The sequence below is a fragment of the Misgurnus anguillicaudatus genome, chromosome 11, assembly GCF_027580225.2.
Source record: "Misgurnus anguillicaudatus chromosome 11, ASM2758022v2, whole genome shotgun sequence".
NCBI lineage: Eukaryota > Metazoa > Chordata > Actinopteri > Cypriniformes > Cobitidae > Misgurnus > Misgurnus anguillicaudatus.
In genome coordinates this window covers 16,686,417-16,703,535 of record NC_073347.2, presented here as the reverse complement: position 1 = coordinate 16,703,535, position 17,119 = coordinate 16,686,417, and the positions used below count along the sequence as shown (strand labels likewise).

At 40.6% G+C, this 17,119-nt stretch overlaps 2 protein-coding genes across 2 annotated transcripts in view; one reads left to right on the top strand and one right to left on the bottom strand.

Moving 5' to 3' along the window:
- Positions 1–10,549, top strand: part of LOC129416763 (hyaluronan-binding protein 2) — a 304,383-nt gene extending 293,834 nt beyond the window's left edge. Inside the window, exons 4-13 of the mRNA XM_073873637.1 lie at positions 42–149; positions 230–346; positions 560–670; positions 2,887–2,967; positions 7,852–7,942; positions 8,443–8,527; positions 8,801–8,915; positions 9,000–9,379; positions 9,478–9,663; positions 10,383–10,549. Of these exons, the coding sequence (XP_073729738.1) occupies positions 42–149; positions 230–346; positions 560–670; positions 2,887–2,967; positions 7,852–7,942; positions 8,443–8,527; positions 8,801–8,915; positions 9,000–9,379; positions 9,478–9,663; positions 10,383–10,544 (1,436 nt within the window). The 3' untranslated portion in view covers positions 10,545–10,549. The remainder of the gene's footprint in view (positions 1–41; positions 150–229; positions 347–559; positions 671–2,886; positions 2,968–7,851; positions 7,943–8,442; positions 8,528–8,800; positions 8,916–8,999; positions 9,380–9,477; positions 9,664–10,382) is intronic.
- Positions 10,550–12,388: 1,839 nt separating this feature from the next.
- LOC141368801 (probable E3 ubiquitin-protein ligase TRIML1) lies at positions 12,389–16,793 on the bottom strand. Its single transcript, XM_073873149.1, has 6 exons — positions 16,639–16,793; positions 16,445–16,542; positions 16,080–16,308; positions 15,874–15,892; positions 15,144–15,286; positions 12,389–12,950 (listed from the first exon to the last, which is right to left on the bottom strand). The coding sequence occupies exons 2-6, from the start codon at positions 16,538–16,540 to the stop codon at positions 12,400–12,402; spliced, it is 1,038 nt and encodes a 345-aa protein (XP_073729250.1). The 5' UTR covers positions 16,541–16,542; positions 16,639–16,793; the 3' UTR covers positions 12,389–12,399.
- Between the last annotated feature and the right edge of the window lie 326 nt (positions 16,794–17,119).

Genomic DNA, 17,119 nt, shown 5'->3' with positions numbered 1-17,119 from the left:
AAACCCAAATCAAACAGTTTTTTATTTTGATTTTTTTTCAGGAAAATGCACATCAAACCCATGTCAGAATGGCGGCACTTGTGAGCAAAAGAAAGAAAAATATAAATGCAAATGTACAGAAAACTTCAGAGGCAGGAGATGCGAGAGACGTAGGAGCACACTTCACACAATTTATATAGATCACTGAGATCAATTATGAGTGCCAAAAATTATTGAATGTTTGTTTTAGGGAAAAGTATTTGTTCAAGAGGAACCTGTGGGGTAGGACTGTGCCTTCTGACATCATCACCTCCCTACTATAAGTGCAAATGTATTCCACCTTTTGCACCACCAAACTGCAAAATACGTAAGACTTACAAGATTAAATAACAAAAATTTCATCAGTAAAATTTTCTTAACAATCATAAGCTTTTCTAGAATTGGGTTTAGAATTCTTAGACGATACAATAAACATAAATGCTACAAAACCTTAATCTTAATTATGTTTAAAAATCAAAGAAATTATTACAGTATGTTGTCTTTATATTTATTTGTCTATTCATTTATGTCTTTTTTATAGCATCTCCATGTACTCCAAACCCTTGTCAGAATAATGGCACATGTGTTAAAGATGAGGATGATTTTGACTGTGTCTGTGAAGGAGATTTCAAAGGAAAATACTGTCAAGTTGGTGAGCAATAATCTGTAACAATTACTTGCCCAGCAAGGTATTGTTTTGTACTGAGCCCCTAAGGTGACATTGGAGTAAAAAAAATCTAAAGTTATGTTTCATGTGCTCACGTGAAACTTTCATGTGCTCACGTGAAAACTTTACGTGCAGAATTTTGCATACTCACGTGAAATTTTCATGTGCTCACGCGAAAACTTTATGTGTAGAATTTTGCGTGCTCACGTGGAATTTTCATGTGCTCACGCGAAAATTTTATGTGCAGAATTTTGCGTGCTCGCGTGGAACTTTCATGTGCTCACGCGAAAACTTTATGTGCAGAATTTTGCGTGCTCATGTGAAACTTTCATGTGCTCATGCGAAAACTTTATGTGCAGAATTTTGCATACTCACATGCACACGCAAAACTTTATTTAATTTTTATTTAGTGTCTCCTTGGGGGCCCCATAGTACTGGGCTCGTTATAATTTAAGTTTAGCAAGTGAAACTATCGCATGCTCACGTGAAACTTTCCCGCGCGCAAGTGAAAACTAGTGAGCATTCGATAGTTTCACGTGAGCATGCGATAGTTTCACGTGAGCATGCGATAGTTTCACGTGAGCATGCGATAGTTTCACGTGAGCATGCGATAGTTTCACGTGAGCATGCGATAGTTTCACGTGAGCATGCGATAGTTTCACGTGAGCATGCGATAGTTTCACGTGAGCATGCGATAGTTTCACGTGAGCATGCGATAGTTTCACGTGAGCATGCGATAGTTTCACGTGAGCATGCGATAGTTTCACGTGAGCATGCGATAGTTTCACGTGAGCATGCGATAGTTTCACGTGAGCATGCGATAGTTTCACGTGAGCATGCGATAGTTTCACGTGAGCATGCGATAGTTTCACGTGAGCATGCGATAGTTTCACGTGAGCATGCGATAGTTTCACGTGAGCATGCGATAGTTTCACGTGAGCATGCGATAGTTTCACGTGAGCATGCGATAGTTTCACGTGAGCATGCGATAGTTTCACGTGAGCATGCGATAGTTTCACGTGAGCATGCGATAGTTTCACGTGAGCATGCGATAGTTTCACGTGAGCATGCGATAGTTTCACGTGAGCATGCGATAGTTTCACGTGAGCATGCGATAGTTTCACGTGAGCATGCGATAGTTTCACGTGAGCATGCGATAGTTTCACGTGAGCATGCGATAGTTTCACGTGAGCATGCGATAGTTTCACGTGAGCATGCGATAGCTTCACGTGAGCATGCGATAGCTTCACGTGAGCATGCGATAGCTTCACGTGAGCATGCGATAGCTTCACGTGAGCACACAAAACTAAACTTTATTTAATTTTTGCTCCATGTCTCCTTAGGGGCCCCACAGTACCAGGCTCTTTATAATTTAAGTTTAGCACGTGAAACTATCGCATGCTCACGTGAAACTTTCCCGCGCAAGTGAAAACTAGTGAGCATGCGATAGTTTCACGTGCACACGCGAAACTAACCTTTTTTTAATTTTTGCTCCATGTCTCCTTAGGGGCTCTGTAGTACCGTGCTCTTTATAATTTAAATCTAAAAAGCAATGAGGTACTGTATTTAATCAAATTTTGAATTTTTTTGGGACCTTTTAGATAATTTTTTTTTCTACATGATTTTTTTTAAACTAGATTTTTCACTTTTCAATGATGTTTTGATTTACTAAATGTATTAATTTATTTTCTTTTATTTATAAAAACATAACATAAATAAACATATTTTAAGTCAATGTTTCATTTTACATAATATATCAAGACTTTTACTTTGCTTGTTTTTTGTTAGTTTGACAGACAGTCATTCGGGTCTAAATAGTCTTCTTATGTAATTTTCTGCACTGTAAAAATGCAGCATTAAGTCTTTTCAACCTAGTTTTTTAATTTTTGGTAAGTTGACATAACTTTGAAAATCAAGTTAAAATGGCTTAACTTAATAGTTTGAGTTAATAATAAAATATATATGTTGATGTGACATAATTTTTTTAAAGTATGCTGTATGATTTTCTGTTGACATGCAGCATTTTTGTCAAATCATCATATATTTTTATGTTACTTTAACTGTCAGCTTGATTTTATAAGTTATGTCAACTTCTCACAAGCCAAAACTTAAAATAATATGTTGAATTACAGTGTGACAAAAATGAGGAACTGTAATTTATGTGTACAATGTGTAATATATCTATAATATGTAATATATAGACTCAAAAGACTGCTATACGGGGGATGGTGAGTCATACAGAGGCAAGGTTTCAGAGACAGAAAATGGGGACGAGTGTCTGTCACGGTTTATGAATACATTGTTTCCTTCTGATTCACATGGCTGTGTTGTGTAGAGGTGTGTGTGTGTGTGGGTGTGTTTGGCACTTACCTCCAGCGCACCTGATGATCATCACTCGCTCCAGCTGCAGCTCATTGACTCACCTATTTATACTCACCCAGTTCTCGTGTTCTTTGTCAGATCGTTCTGGATGTTCTGGATGTCAGTGAGGTCTCGTGCTGTGTGTTCCTGTCTGCCGTGTTCCTGCTCTCGTGTTCGTGATCGTGTTTTGGATTTTGGATTTGGATTATCACAGACTGGAGTTCACTGTTTTCACGCTGGCCACCTCAACTGCCTGTGTCACCCGCTCAGCTGTTTGCATTTATCATATTACCCTGTTTACAATAAAACTCTTAACTTGCATTTGCTTCCTCTCGTGTTTCGTAACAGAACGATCTGACCACATCATGGAAGCAGCGAGTTCTAATATTACATCCATGGAGGAGTTCTTTAATCGCAGCAACCGACGTATGGAGTCTCAGGAACGTAATCTTTGTGAGACTGGTCGCGCTGTTCAAGCGTTGGTGGCACAGGTATCGGAGCTCACCCAACAATTTCAACAACTTCAGATGCCCACTGCGCCGCCCACACCGCCTGTTCAACCCATACCACCGGATAACAACACGTCCTCGGAGCCCCGCCTACCGGTTCCTGAATCTTACGCTGGTGAGCCGAATTTTTGTAGAGCATTTTTAACACGTTGCTCAATGCATTTCTCTTTGCAACCTAGAACCTTCAACAATGAACAAACCAAGGTGGCGTTTGTTTTAACCCTTTTGACGGGAAAGGCGGCGCTCTGGGGAACGGCGGTGTGGGAAAACCAAGATCCATGCTGCGCCTCATTCCAGACACTTTCAGCGGAGATGAAGCGAGTCTTCGATCGAGCTCTCGCTGGTAGGGAAGCGGCTCGTCTACTGGCGGAGTTGAAGCAAGGAGAGAGGTCAGTTTCTGATTATTCGATTGAGTTCAGAACGCTTGCTACCGAGTGTCAATGGAATGAGGAGGCGCAGTGGGACATGTTCCTGCATGGGTTGGCTGATCGCGTTTTGCCTACAACTGTCCAGTAAAAGGCCCAGCCCGGTAGTAAGTTCGAGGCTACTATCGGGCGGGGTCTCAGCCGAAAAGTCCTCATCTACATCTACGCTCCTCCCGGTGAGACTGAGGTGGTCAGCACATCATCATGATTGTCAAGCACTGGTGGATTCAGGGGCAGAAGGTAATTTCATGGACCATTCATTCGCTGTCAAACACCAGATTCCCTTCAGACCTCTTTCACGTCAGATTTCAGTTCATGCACTCAACGGACAAGATCTTCCCACCATTGTTTCTGTCACTGAGAATCTCACACTCATCACCTCGGGCAACCACACTGAAACTATTTCATTTTACATTCTGGACACACCTCTGGCTCCTGTTGTACTCGGACATCCCTGGCTAACATTACACAACCCCAAAGTGGACTGGCAAACTAATTCAGTGTGTGCTTGGAGTGTAAAGTGTCATGAGTCTTGTCTTGTTTCTGCTTGTTCGTCTGTGCCTTTGTCTGTGTTTCAGGAGGAGGCAGTGGATTTATCTAACGTGCCCGCAGAGTACCATGACCTGAAGGAAGTGTTCAGTAAGTCGCGGGCTGCTTCTCTTCCTCCGCATCGTCCCTATGACTGTGCTATAGAATTAATGTCAGGTAAGTCTCCGCCTAAAGGCAAGTTATATTCGCTTTCGATTCCCGAAAGGGAGGCTATGGAGAAATACATTTCTGATTCTCTAGCAAACGGGTTCATCCACCCTTCCTCTTCTCCAGCAGGGGCGGGGTTCTTTTTTGTGGGGAAGAAAGATGGTTCTCTGCGACCTTGTATTGATTACCGAGGGCTGAACAACATCACGGTTAAGAATACTTATCCTTTGCCGTTGATGTCTTCAGCTTTTGAGAGGTTGCAGGGAGCATCCATTTTCACAAAATTGGATTTACGTAACGCTTATCATTTGGTCCGCATTAGGGAGGGGGATGAATGGAAAACTGCTTTTAACACCCCTAGAGGCCATTTTGAATATTTAGTGATGCCCTTCGGGCTATCTAATTCGCCGGCAGTTTTCCAAGCACTCGTCAATGATGTGTTGCGAGATATGGTTGACCAGTTCATATATGTCTACCTGGATGACATATTGATTTTTTCTTCATCTCTCCAGGAACATGTGCAACACGTCAGACGAGTGCTTCAGAGGTTGCTAGAGAATGGGCTTTTTGTCAAGGCGGAGAAATGCGAGTTTCATGCACAGTCCGTACCATTTTTGGGGTACATCATCTCTACTGAGGGAGTGCGTATGGATCCTGAAAGGGTTAAGGCTGTGGTAAATTGGCCAAGTCCAGATTCCCGTAAGGCCCTGCAAAGGTTTCTGGGTTCGCCAATTTTTACCGGCGTTTTATTCGCAATTTCAGCCAACTAGCCGCGCCTCTGACCGCCTTGACCTCTCCACGAACTACGTTCAGGTGGTCAGACGTAGCTGAAGCTGCGTTTGCCAAACTGAAAGGTTGCTTCGTTTCAGCCCCTATTCTCATTTCCCCTGATCCTTCACGTCAGTTCGTGGTCGTGGTCGATGCGTCAGAGGTGGGGGTAGGAGCAGTGTTATCCCAACGCTCTTCCTCAGATGACAAGATGCACCCTTGCGCGTTTTTTTCACATCGATTGTCCCCCGCGGAACGTAATTACGATATTGGTAATAGAGAGTTGCTGGCAGTCAAGTTAGCATTGGAAGAATGGCGCCACTGGTTAGAGGGTTCCGGGGTACCTTTTATTGTTTGGACCGATCATAAGAACTTGGAATATATTAGAACTGCTAAAAGACTGAATTCCAGGCAGGCTCGGTGGGCACTTTTTTTTCTGTCGTTTTGACTTTTCTCTCTCGTATCGTCCGGGTTCCAAAAACATCAAACCCGATTCTTTGTCACGCATTTTTGATCGTTCCGAACGCCTGTCTACTCCCGAGTGTATTTTACCGGAGAAGATAGTTATCTCCGCTCTCGTATGGGAGGTCGAATCGAGAGTCAAAGCGGCTCTAGAAGGGGTAACGCCTCCGGTCGGGTGTCCACCGAACCGTTTATTTGTGCCGGAGAGGTTAAGGTCCAATGTTATTCAGTGGGGTCATTGTTCCAATATTGCTTGTCATCCCGGAGTAAGTCGAACCAGATTTTTGGTCAAGCAACGATTCTGGTGGCCACGTATGGCTCGGGACATTCACAGTTTTGTTTTGGCTTGTTCGGTTTGTGCCAGTGGTAAGACTTCCAATCGTCCTCCTGATGGGTTACTTCAACCGCTGCCTGTCCCTTCGAGACCCTGGTCCCATATCGCTCTAGATTTTGTTACCGCCCTCCCAGGGCAACACGGTTGTTTTGACCGTGGTGGACCGATTCTCGAAGGCGACTCATTTCATTCCCTTGCCCAAATTACCGTCAGCCAAGGAGACAGCGGTGATTGTCGTAAACCACGTCTTTCGCTTACATGGCCTCCCGACAGACGTGGTTTCCGACAGGGGTCCCCAGTTCGTGTCCAAATTTTGGCGTGAGTTTTGTAAATTACTAGGGGCGACTGTTAGTCTTTCCTCAGGGTTTCATCCCCAGACCAATGGTCAAACCGAGAGAGCCAACCAAGATTTGGAGAGAGTGTTGCGATGTCTGGTTTCCAAGAATCCTTCATCCTGGAGTCAACAGCTCTCTATGGTGGAGTACGCCCACAATTCTTTACCGGTATCATCTACGGGCCTATCGCCGTTTCAGTGTAGTGTAGGTTACCAACCACCTGTTTTTCCCAGTCTGGAATCCGAAGTCACGGTCCCCTCTGCTCACGCATTTGTTCAGAGGTGTCGTCGCACCTGGACTAGAACCCGTGAGGTGTTACTCCAGGTGCGGGAGCGCACCAAGGCCAAAGCCGATCGCCACCGGTCTAGGCCTCCGAGATACGTCGTTGGTCAAAGAGTGTGGCTTTCTACCAAGAATATTACTCTCCGATCCGTATCTAATAAGTTAGCTCCCAAATTCATTGGCCCGTTCAAGGTCACTAAAATCATTAATCCAGTGACTGTCCGCCTTAGTCTTCCTCCTGCGTACAGGAGAGTTCATCCCGCCTTTCATATTTCCAAGACTAAACCTGTGTTTTTGTCACGCCTTAATCCGCCTGCCCCGGTTCCCCCCCGCCTCGTCTCGTAGATGGGGTAACCACGTATTCGGTAAATCGTATTCTGGACTCTCGGCGGAGGGGACGCGGATTTCAGTACTTGGTGGATTGGGAAGGTTACGGTCCGGAGGAGAGAAGTTGGGTTCCTGCTCGGGACATATTGGATCACTCTCTTATCGAGGAATTCAATCGACAGGTAAAGGAGTCTGGGAACGCCAGGCGGCGTTCCTAGGAGGAGGGGTACTGTCACGGTTTATGAATACATTGTTTCCTTCTGATTCACATGGCTGTGTTGTGTAGTGGTGTGTGTGTGTGTGGGTGTGTTTGGCACTTACCTCCAGCGCACCTGATGATCATCACTCGCTCCAGCTGCAGCTCATTGACTCACCTATTTATACTCACTCAGTTCTCGTGTTCTTTGTCAGATCGTTCTGGATGTTCTGGATGTCAGTGAGGTCTCGTGCTGTGTGTTCCTGTCTGCCGTGTTCCTGCTCTCGTGTTCGTGATCGTGTTTTGGATTTTGGATTTGGATTATCACAGACTGGAGTTCACTGTTTTCACGCTGGCCACCTCAACTGCCTGTGTCACCCGCTCAGCTGTTTGCATTTATCATATTACCCTGTTTACAATAAAACTCTTAACTTGCATTTGCTTCCTCTCGTGTTTCGTAACAGTGTCTCGACTGGAACTCAGACTTTGTTCTGGATAAAAGATCTTTTCCTGTGACTGCATTTGGGGCTAGTGAAAGCCTGGGACCCCATAACTACTGCAGGTTATAAACAACCCACACATACACAAAAAAAAAAATAAAACATATGCCATGATCCCACAAACACATACAGAGGTATAACCTCACATTTAAAAACATGTGTGACCCTGTCAGTAAAATCCAGACTAAAGCCTTACATATTTTAATTATGAGATATGCAGCATCAAAGTATGATTTTAATCATTGATTTCTCCTTCATTTCAATCTTTGACATTTACAGGAAATATTAAAGATATCAAGGTTATATCTTCACAAAATGTTCTTTGCATTATGCAAAATGATTTTATATGGAAACAGTAAATCACAAAATAAGACTTTAGCTGGGTTTTCATAAACATATATGCAAATATTCACAGTTGCTTGCACACAGATCTAAGTTTATCCAAGCTAAGGTTTAGTCTAAAAATTTGCTTATACATAACTAAAACCAATTATAATGATTGATATGCCCCTGCTAAAATTCTTACATTTATAAAGTCAGTGTGTTTCTGTTTGTATCACAGAAACCCTGATGGAGATCAGAAGCCATGGTGCTTTATTAAGAAAGACAAGAGACTCAGATGGGATTATTGTGTATCAAAAAATGTAGTAAGTCTAGTAAGACGAGATGGATGACAAATCAACACACACACACACACACACACACACACACACACACACACACACACACACACACACACACACACACACACACACACACACACACACACAAAATGACAAAAATAAATACAAAATCATATCATTGACCCATTTCTGACCCAGCAGATATGATCTAATACTGCCAAACTTGCATGCCATTTTATTTCACTATATTTATTGCTACAATGCAGCTACCACAGATTTTGTACTTTTTTCACAAAAACAAATACCACAGATGTGCTCCCCACAACCTTTGTACCTCCCACCACAGTTGCAACCAAGCTGCATTCTAAACTAAAACAATCTCCTATCAGAACAAAGATGCCACCTAGAAGAGGTAACACTTCCCAATAGATTACTCCTACTATGTTTGATACATTTACTCACATTATGTACTTTTCTCACCTGTCACCTGTCACAGTTGTGCCCACCACCTCTAAGCCTCGCGTCACTCAGAGTGTAACTTCATCCAAAGGAATTGTTCGTCCTACTACACATCGTCCATCACCCACATCATGGGGAAACGCTGCTCGTCCGTCACCCACATCATCTGGGAATGCTGCTCGTCCACCACTAATATCATCTGGAAACACTATTTCAACAGTCAAGGATTTTCTTACCTGTGGTAAACCAGAACCGAAGAAGCAAATGAATCGAATCTATGGAGGCCTTAAAGCCATTCCTGGTGCCCATCCTTGGCAAGTGTCAGTGCAGGCCAAAGCTAAGGCATCCATCTCCTTCTTTAGACACATCTGTGGAGGTACTCTCATCAAACCATGCTGGGTACTGACAGCGGCCCACTGCATGTAAGTAGAGTTTACTAATACTGTCTTTAAATAATACTAGTTTTATAATTTCACATTAAAACTGTAATGAACATTTGTTTGTTTTATTTTTTGTGCATTGACCATAAGTTTGAATATAATGTTTTGGCGGGAGGACTCAATCTGGGACTAAATGATCCACCACATCAGAGTTTGCAAGTGGAGAAAGTTATTGTCCATGAGCAATACAGGGCTGCCCCAAGCGTTGTCTACAATGATATCGGTGATTGTTGCAATGACTGTTTATTGCTGATTCCGTTTGTTTCAGATATCATTTCTTTATATGTTTCAGTAGTTTATGGCATTTTTATTTTTAAGTTCTTGGTTTCAAAATCTGTATATGTACTACAGCAACTGGAAAGCATCAACCTAATCTCACGGCAGTGTAACTATTTTATGAGGTGGCTAATTCATATGAATTAGTATTCACGTATTAGGATGATGATCTGCTTTTGCCCCATTGACATTGGGCTTATAGGTGAGGATATGGGAGGAGCTTCATTTTTTTCTGACAATTATACGTTTTCACCGATGAGCAACCTTCTGATCTCTGATGAACCCAATAGACCCCTTCACGGTTCACGTCACAGGTGGTTCCCACTGCGCATGTCGGGGTCGGAAAGCCATTACAGCAGATTGAGTTGCGTATTTTTCGGTATCGTCAAAAATGCCTACTTACATCGTGGGTTGTGAAAATCGCACCAGGTCTTCCATTAAGTTTTCGCGATTCATGCAGAATCTCAAAAACAAAAAAATACAACATCTGCGGCTGCAAGCAATTAACGTGCAGTTTGGAACAATGTTCACCCAAAACTAAATTTTATTTTGTCATGATATGAAGGTGAGTAAATGATAAAAGATCATTCATGTTTGGGTGGAATATTCCTTTAATGTTGACATTTTAAAGTTAATAATAAAGCAGTTGACAATAAGAATGACAATATCATTCTTACAATATAATTTCTATCTCTCTCTGACAGGGTGACTCCGGTGGACCTCTCACTTGTGAGAGGAATCAAACACATTATATATATGGCGTAGTAAGCTGGGGGGACAGCTGTGGAGAGGAGGGCAAGCCTGGGGTCTATACCAAAGTCATTAAATATGTGGACTGGATTAATAAAAAAATCGCTGGAAACTAACAGTTAACTGATGCAATAATTTGTTCTTATGTACACTGATATACCTGACATGCTTTGAGCATACAGAGCACGCATTTTATTAAATCATTTAAGATTCTTCATATGATTCCTATGAATTAATAAAATCTGTGTGTGATTATGGACCATGCTCATTAAGTTTTGTAAAACGTGAAGAGAAAATATTTACTCTGTTTGTACAATCCCATTCCAGCAGTTTGAACCTCTACAAAAATTAACAATGGTATTAGTACAATTAAAACTATGGTTATTAAAGTTGTCAAACCATGTGACCACACCATAAATTTACAATAGGTTCCCATAGGCATGGCTTTTGTAGTATAGCCATGTTTTTTTCAAATGTTAATCAATACGCCAAAAAACATACCTACTCGTAATAATAAATTATGTGCAAGCAGTCACTATTCAAATATCTTACAGCTATATTGCTTTTTGCCCTGCTTAGCTACATTATCCACTTAATACCATGATGATGGATAAAATCATGCCTGTTGTAACACTTAACAGTGTTATTTTTATATATAAAAAGATTTTCTGGTTTAGAGTGCTGTTTAAATGAACCAAATACTGCATTAAAAAGTTTCGGTAACACTTTACTTAAAGGGGTGCTCACAAGACCGACATGACACCCTCACAACCATGACATGACTCGTGTCATGAACATGAAGGAGATTTCTGTCATTAAATCTCATTTGTTCAATTATGTGATTTTTAATGCAAAGATGACATTGTTTGAATTGTCTTTGTTATGACAACTTGACCTAAACCAATATATCATAACTTGTCATAAATCAGTCATAAACATGACATAGCAGAATAATTATCAAACTTACCTAGCTTTATGGGTTAACATTACATTAAACTGTCATTTAAATGTCATTAAGTGTTAATATTTTGTCAAATACTTTTATATACCTTAACAAAATGCAACAGACACGTCAAAATATTATACTTAACTTTATGTATGTGTACAATACATAAAAACGGACAACTAACAGAACATGTTCTTCAAAATATTTAATCAATTAAATTTAATGTTATTAACTTTGCAGCAATATGGACCCAACGCTGCATGGCTTAACCATTATTGTACTGTTTTCATTTAATTTTAGGTGAATCGGTCTCCAAATGCAATAAAGTATCATTTTATCAATTTATAATTATTAAACACATGTGAGAAAAACATAATGAACTGAAGAATATTCATGATGTTGTTATAAAACCATTAACACTTAATGACATTTTAATGACAAATTATATTTGTGCCACGGTAGTTGAGGTCAAGAAAAATATTGATGATGTGTTATAAAACTATATGACAGGCTATAAACACTTAATGACATTTTAATGACAAATTCAATTTGTATCACTAAAAATGGTCACTTATGTTGTTTGATAATGTCAAGTAAAGTTGTCATGACAAGTTATGATGTATTGGTTATTGTCAAGTTGTCATAACAAAAACATCTCAAACAATGTCATCTTTGCATTAAAAATGACATAATTGAACGAATCTCACTTAATGACAGTTGTCATAAATGTGCATAAAATCTCCTTCATGTTCATAGTACATGTCATGATTATGAATGTGTCATGTCTTGTGAACACCCCTTCAAGTAAAGTGTTACCAAAGTTTCTTATGAAAAAAAGAAATGTTACAACACAGCTATAGCAAAGCTAAACAAATAGTATAACTGTAATTTTCACTTCTGGCAAACAAACAAACCAAGTTACTCAGAAATGTAATTGTGAAAGCAGACAAACTTGTGCAACAGTAACAACTACAGTACTTCTACACACGTACATAAGAAATAACCCATGCCGTATTTAAAAAATGTTATGATTGACAGATTTTAATAGGTTTCGAGTTTGTCCCCTGAAGATCGTGACCTGGACACAGAGCCAAATGTAGTGCATCTGTAAATGTTCCAGTACAGAATGAGTACAGTGGTGTCATGCTATCCACTCCTAAAAATGTCACCAGACCTCCATAAAAGCTGCAGAGAATCCCTATCCGCCGAAAGCATGTTGAAATGGGTAAAGGATGGGCGGTACCTCCATGCCAGGCATTGTAGTCTCCATCAAAATACTCCAGACACCAGGAATCAGCATGTCGGCCTAACCAGCAGTCCTCCTTTTGACCTTTTCTTGAGATGGAAGGGTAGGTGAGACCCAGCTCCCAGTATAACTTCTCACTAACATCGATCTCCCAATAATGGCGACCTGAGTCCCAGCTCTGAAGGCTAAGGACGTTAAGGGTTGTGTCAAAGCGTCCCTTGTCCTCGGGGACATCCTGCCATACATCTGTAAAAGTGGCACAGTCCCCTGCAGATGAAATAATCAGCTTTGGGTGGGCAGTGGTCGGATCTAAGATCACTTCTGTGGAATCTGCACAATTAAGATGGGATGAAAGGAATTAAAACCTGTTTTACCTGCAAGAATGCTTTTATATTGCATATAACACATACTGAAACCTGCTGCTTTGTGCCTAATGTAAAATCACCTGGCTGATTTTTGTGAAAATGCACCTCACTTCCACTTTTTTTCGACTGCTTACATGTTTTGGTCATTTGTGACTCTGCCTGTGAAAACCCAGCTAAAGTAATTTTTATATAAAAACATCCTACACAATGTATTGGTTTATGTCAAGTTGTTGTCATAACATGTCATGATTATGAAGGTGCCATGTCAGTCTTATGAACACCCCTTCAAGTATATCTTTAATACTGACTAAGTAAGGCCATGTTAAAGATTGAAAATAAAGTGAAAGCAGTAAGTAAAACACATGGATTTCACAGGCGACTGCTTATATATATGCTTAAAAATTATCGACAGGACCAGATGAGCAGTTTCCAGGACAGGGTTTTAGAATCCAGGACTACGCCTTAGTTACAGTGAGGAAAATAAGTATTTGAACACCCTGCTATTTTGCAAGTTATCCCACTTAGAAATCATGGAGGGGTCTGAAATTGTCATCGTAGGTGCATGTCCACTGTAAGAGACATACTCTAAAATAAAAAAATCCAGAAATCACAATGTATGATTTTATAACTATTTATTTGTATGATACAGCTGCAAATAAGTATTTGAACTTGAGAAAGTCAATGTTAATATTTGGTACAGTACCCTTTGCTTGCAATTACAGAGGTCAACTTTCCTGTAGTTTTTCACCAGGTTTGCACACACTGCAGGGGGGATTTTGGACCACTCCTCTACACAGATCTTCTCTAGATCAGTCAGGTTTCTGGCCTCTTGCTCAGAAACATAGAGATTGAGCTCCCTCCAAAGATTTTCTATTGGGTTTAGGTCTGGAGACTGGCTAGGCCACGCCAGAACCTTGATATGCTTCTTACAGAGTCACTCCTTGGTTATCCTTGCTGTGTGCTTCGGGTGGATGTGTTGGAAGACCCAGCCTCGACCCATCTTCAATGCTCTAACTGAGGGAAGAAGGTTGTTCCCCAAAATCTCGCAATACAATGCCCTGATCATCCTCTCCTCAATACAGTGCAGGCGCCCTGTCCCATGTGCAGAAAAACACCCCCAAAGCATGATGCTACCTCCCCCATGCTTCACAGTAGGGATGGTGTTCTTTGAATGGTACTCATCATTCTTCTTCCCCCAAACACATTTAGTGGAATTATGACCAAAAAGTTCTGTTTTGGTCTCATCTGACCACATGACTTTCTCCCATGACTCCTCTGGTTTGGCAAACTTAAGACAGGCCTGGACATGTGCTGGTTTAAGCAGGGGAACCTTCTGTGCCATGCATGATTTCAAACCATGATGTCTTATTGTATTACCAACAGTATCCTTGGAAATGGTGGTCATAGCTCTTTTCAGGTCTTTGACCAGCTCCTCCTGTGTAGTTCTGGGCTGATTTCTCACCTTTCATAGGATCATTGAGTCCGAGGGAGATTGAGAGTCATGTTTAGCTTCTTCCATTTTCTTATGATTGCTCCAACAGTGGACCTTTTTTCACCAAGCTGCTTGGCAATTTCCCCGTAGCCCTTTCCAGCCTTGTGGAGTAGTACAATTTTGTCCCTAGTGTCTTTGGACAGCTCTTTGGTTTTGGCCATGTTAGTAGTTGGATTCTTACTGATAGTATGGGGTGGACAGGTGTCTTTATGCAGCTAACGATCTCAAACACGTGCATCTAATGTAGGATAATAAATGGAGTGGAGGCGGACATTTTAAAGGCCGACTAACAGGTCTTTGAGTGTCAGAATTCTAGCTGATAGACAGGTGTTCAAATATTTATTTGCAGCTTTATCATACAAATAAATAGTAAAAAAAATAATCATACATTGTGATTTCTGGATTTTTTTTATTGACATGCACCTACGATGACAATTTCAGACCCATCCATGATTTCTAAGTGGGAGAACTTGCAAAATATCAGGGTGTATGTACTGTATATTAGGACATTTAAGTAGTTTTTACGACCTAAGACCAAACAATGGCACTGATATATGTTAAGATATGTTAGTGCAAGATGTTCCTAAATTAAGACAGGTCAAACATTTATTCTAGTCTGGGACTCGGATAAGCCCTGTCCTATATGTGTTATGCACAACAACTCACAGGTCTTCAGCAACCTCTTAGCAATAGGTATCTGAGAACGGATAAACAGCAGTAGATTGTTGGTTAGGCCCAGTAGCTGATCTGCTTTTGCCTCATCAAGCTTTACCAGACCTGGGTCTGTCGTTCTTAGCAGTTCTTGTACCCTGCCAATAAAACAGAGATCAGCACTGCAAATAATACCTACCTCTATATATTAAAAAGAAGTTCTACATATAATCTGTGGATTTTCCCAAATCATTTATATATTATTCAGAATTATTCAGCACAAAAGAATAAAAACAAACTTAAAAAGCCTACAAGCCAGCAAGCTTGTGCAGTTTTTCATAACTACAAATAAACATGATCTCTTATGAACAAGATTAATGCCAATAGATAAGTAAGATGTGCTGTCAGTCAAAGCATGGTCATAAAACAATTTTCTCTTTGATTGATTTCCAGTTTAAACAAATTAATATCAGTATTAAAGTCAAGTAAGTGTGAAAAATGTAAGTATGTATGAAGCATGCACTGAAAGGCTTGCTTTGATATTTTGATTGACAGCCATAGTCATCATTTACCTTTAGTGCATAATAAATGGCAGCTTGGAAATTTAGCTATAATCCCAAAGTCTAAATGAATAGGCTTTTTTGCAAGGGAACCAGTATCCCGCTTACTTCCGGGTTAGTCTACAAAAATACTCATCCCTGCGGCACTCACAGATGGCTTTAAGAGGGCTTCTAAATATACATACCTGTTGTCAAACATTGTGACTTATAATAGAGAAGAAGAAAAGGTAACTATAGTGAGACTGTATTGCCACGGTTAAGAATGTAAGCTGAGTAACATAAATTTTGTGATCACAGCTGATTGGCTGAGAGTCAATGCCATTCATATGTTTAGTTTATTTAAATACGTGAGAACAGTAGTTGTGTGTGATGGATTCTCTCTTCTAAAAGCTCACCCTTTCAACAGGCTTTAAGCCATTGTCCATCAGTCCTTGATTTAGTTGCAATTCAATGTCTTTGAGAAGGACACAGTTTGTATCAATGAGATCGTCCAGTGCATGAACTGTAGCCGTCTCCTCTATCTCCAGCAGAGATAAAGTGATCCTACAGTCCTCCTCCAGAACTCTCTGCATCTCTTTATACTTCTTCATTGTGTTTTCTCTCATCACTAAGGATTTTGACTGAGGGAGATGAAGAAATTATTAATGGTCATTTTTATTGTCTTAAATGTAAATTTCTTTAATCATTCGTGCAATTCAAAAATTATTTTTTGTAAACCACAACAATACAAATAATACAAAATAACAATGAACTTACCTTGATTTCATTTTGCTTGTCATTCAGTTTCTTTAGTCTATATTTGATCAACTCCTTTTGTCTAATCAGATGATCCTGGATATTGTGTTGCTCCATGTCTTGTTTGGGAAGAGAAACAACACATGACACAAGATACAGGAGGGTACAACTAGATTTATACGAATTATAGGAAATAAAATGACAGCAGAACTTACCTTAAACTGAGCCTTTGCGTCAACTCCCCAAACTGTCAGTGTGACAGAGGATCTGTGAAGGACATCCTTATGTTGCTAACACAAAGCCTTTGGGAATAATCTACTAGTAGATCTCCCATCAGGAGAGAGAGAGAGAGAGAGAGAGAGAGAGAGAGAGAGAGAGAGAGTTTAAAGAGCTGAGAGTGAAAGAAGATCACATGTGTGGCTACATAGTAGCACAATCCTGCCATAGATGAATGCCATTCATCTTGACTTATCACTATGACGCATATGTCACTTTAGTGCATGCCACCTGTGCAATCTTATACTGGCTCCTCTCTAAGCTATATTAAGAGGTGGTATTTGAAGTAAAGAATTGTGAGACATTTTCCCAAGTGGATTTATAGCAATCAGGCTTTGTTATACAGTCCATGTGCACGCCACAATTTGGCTGTTAATGGTTTCAGTGGAGTATAAGTGGATTCTGGGAAAAGAATGACAA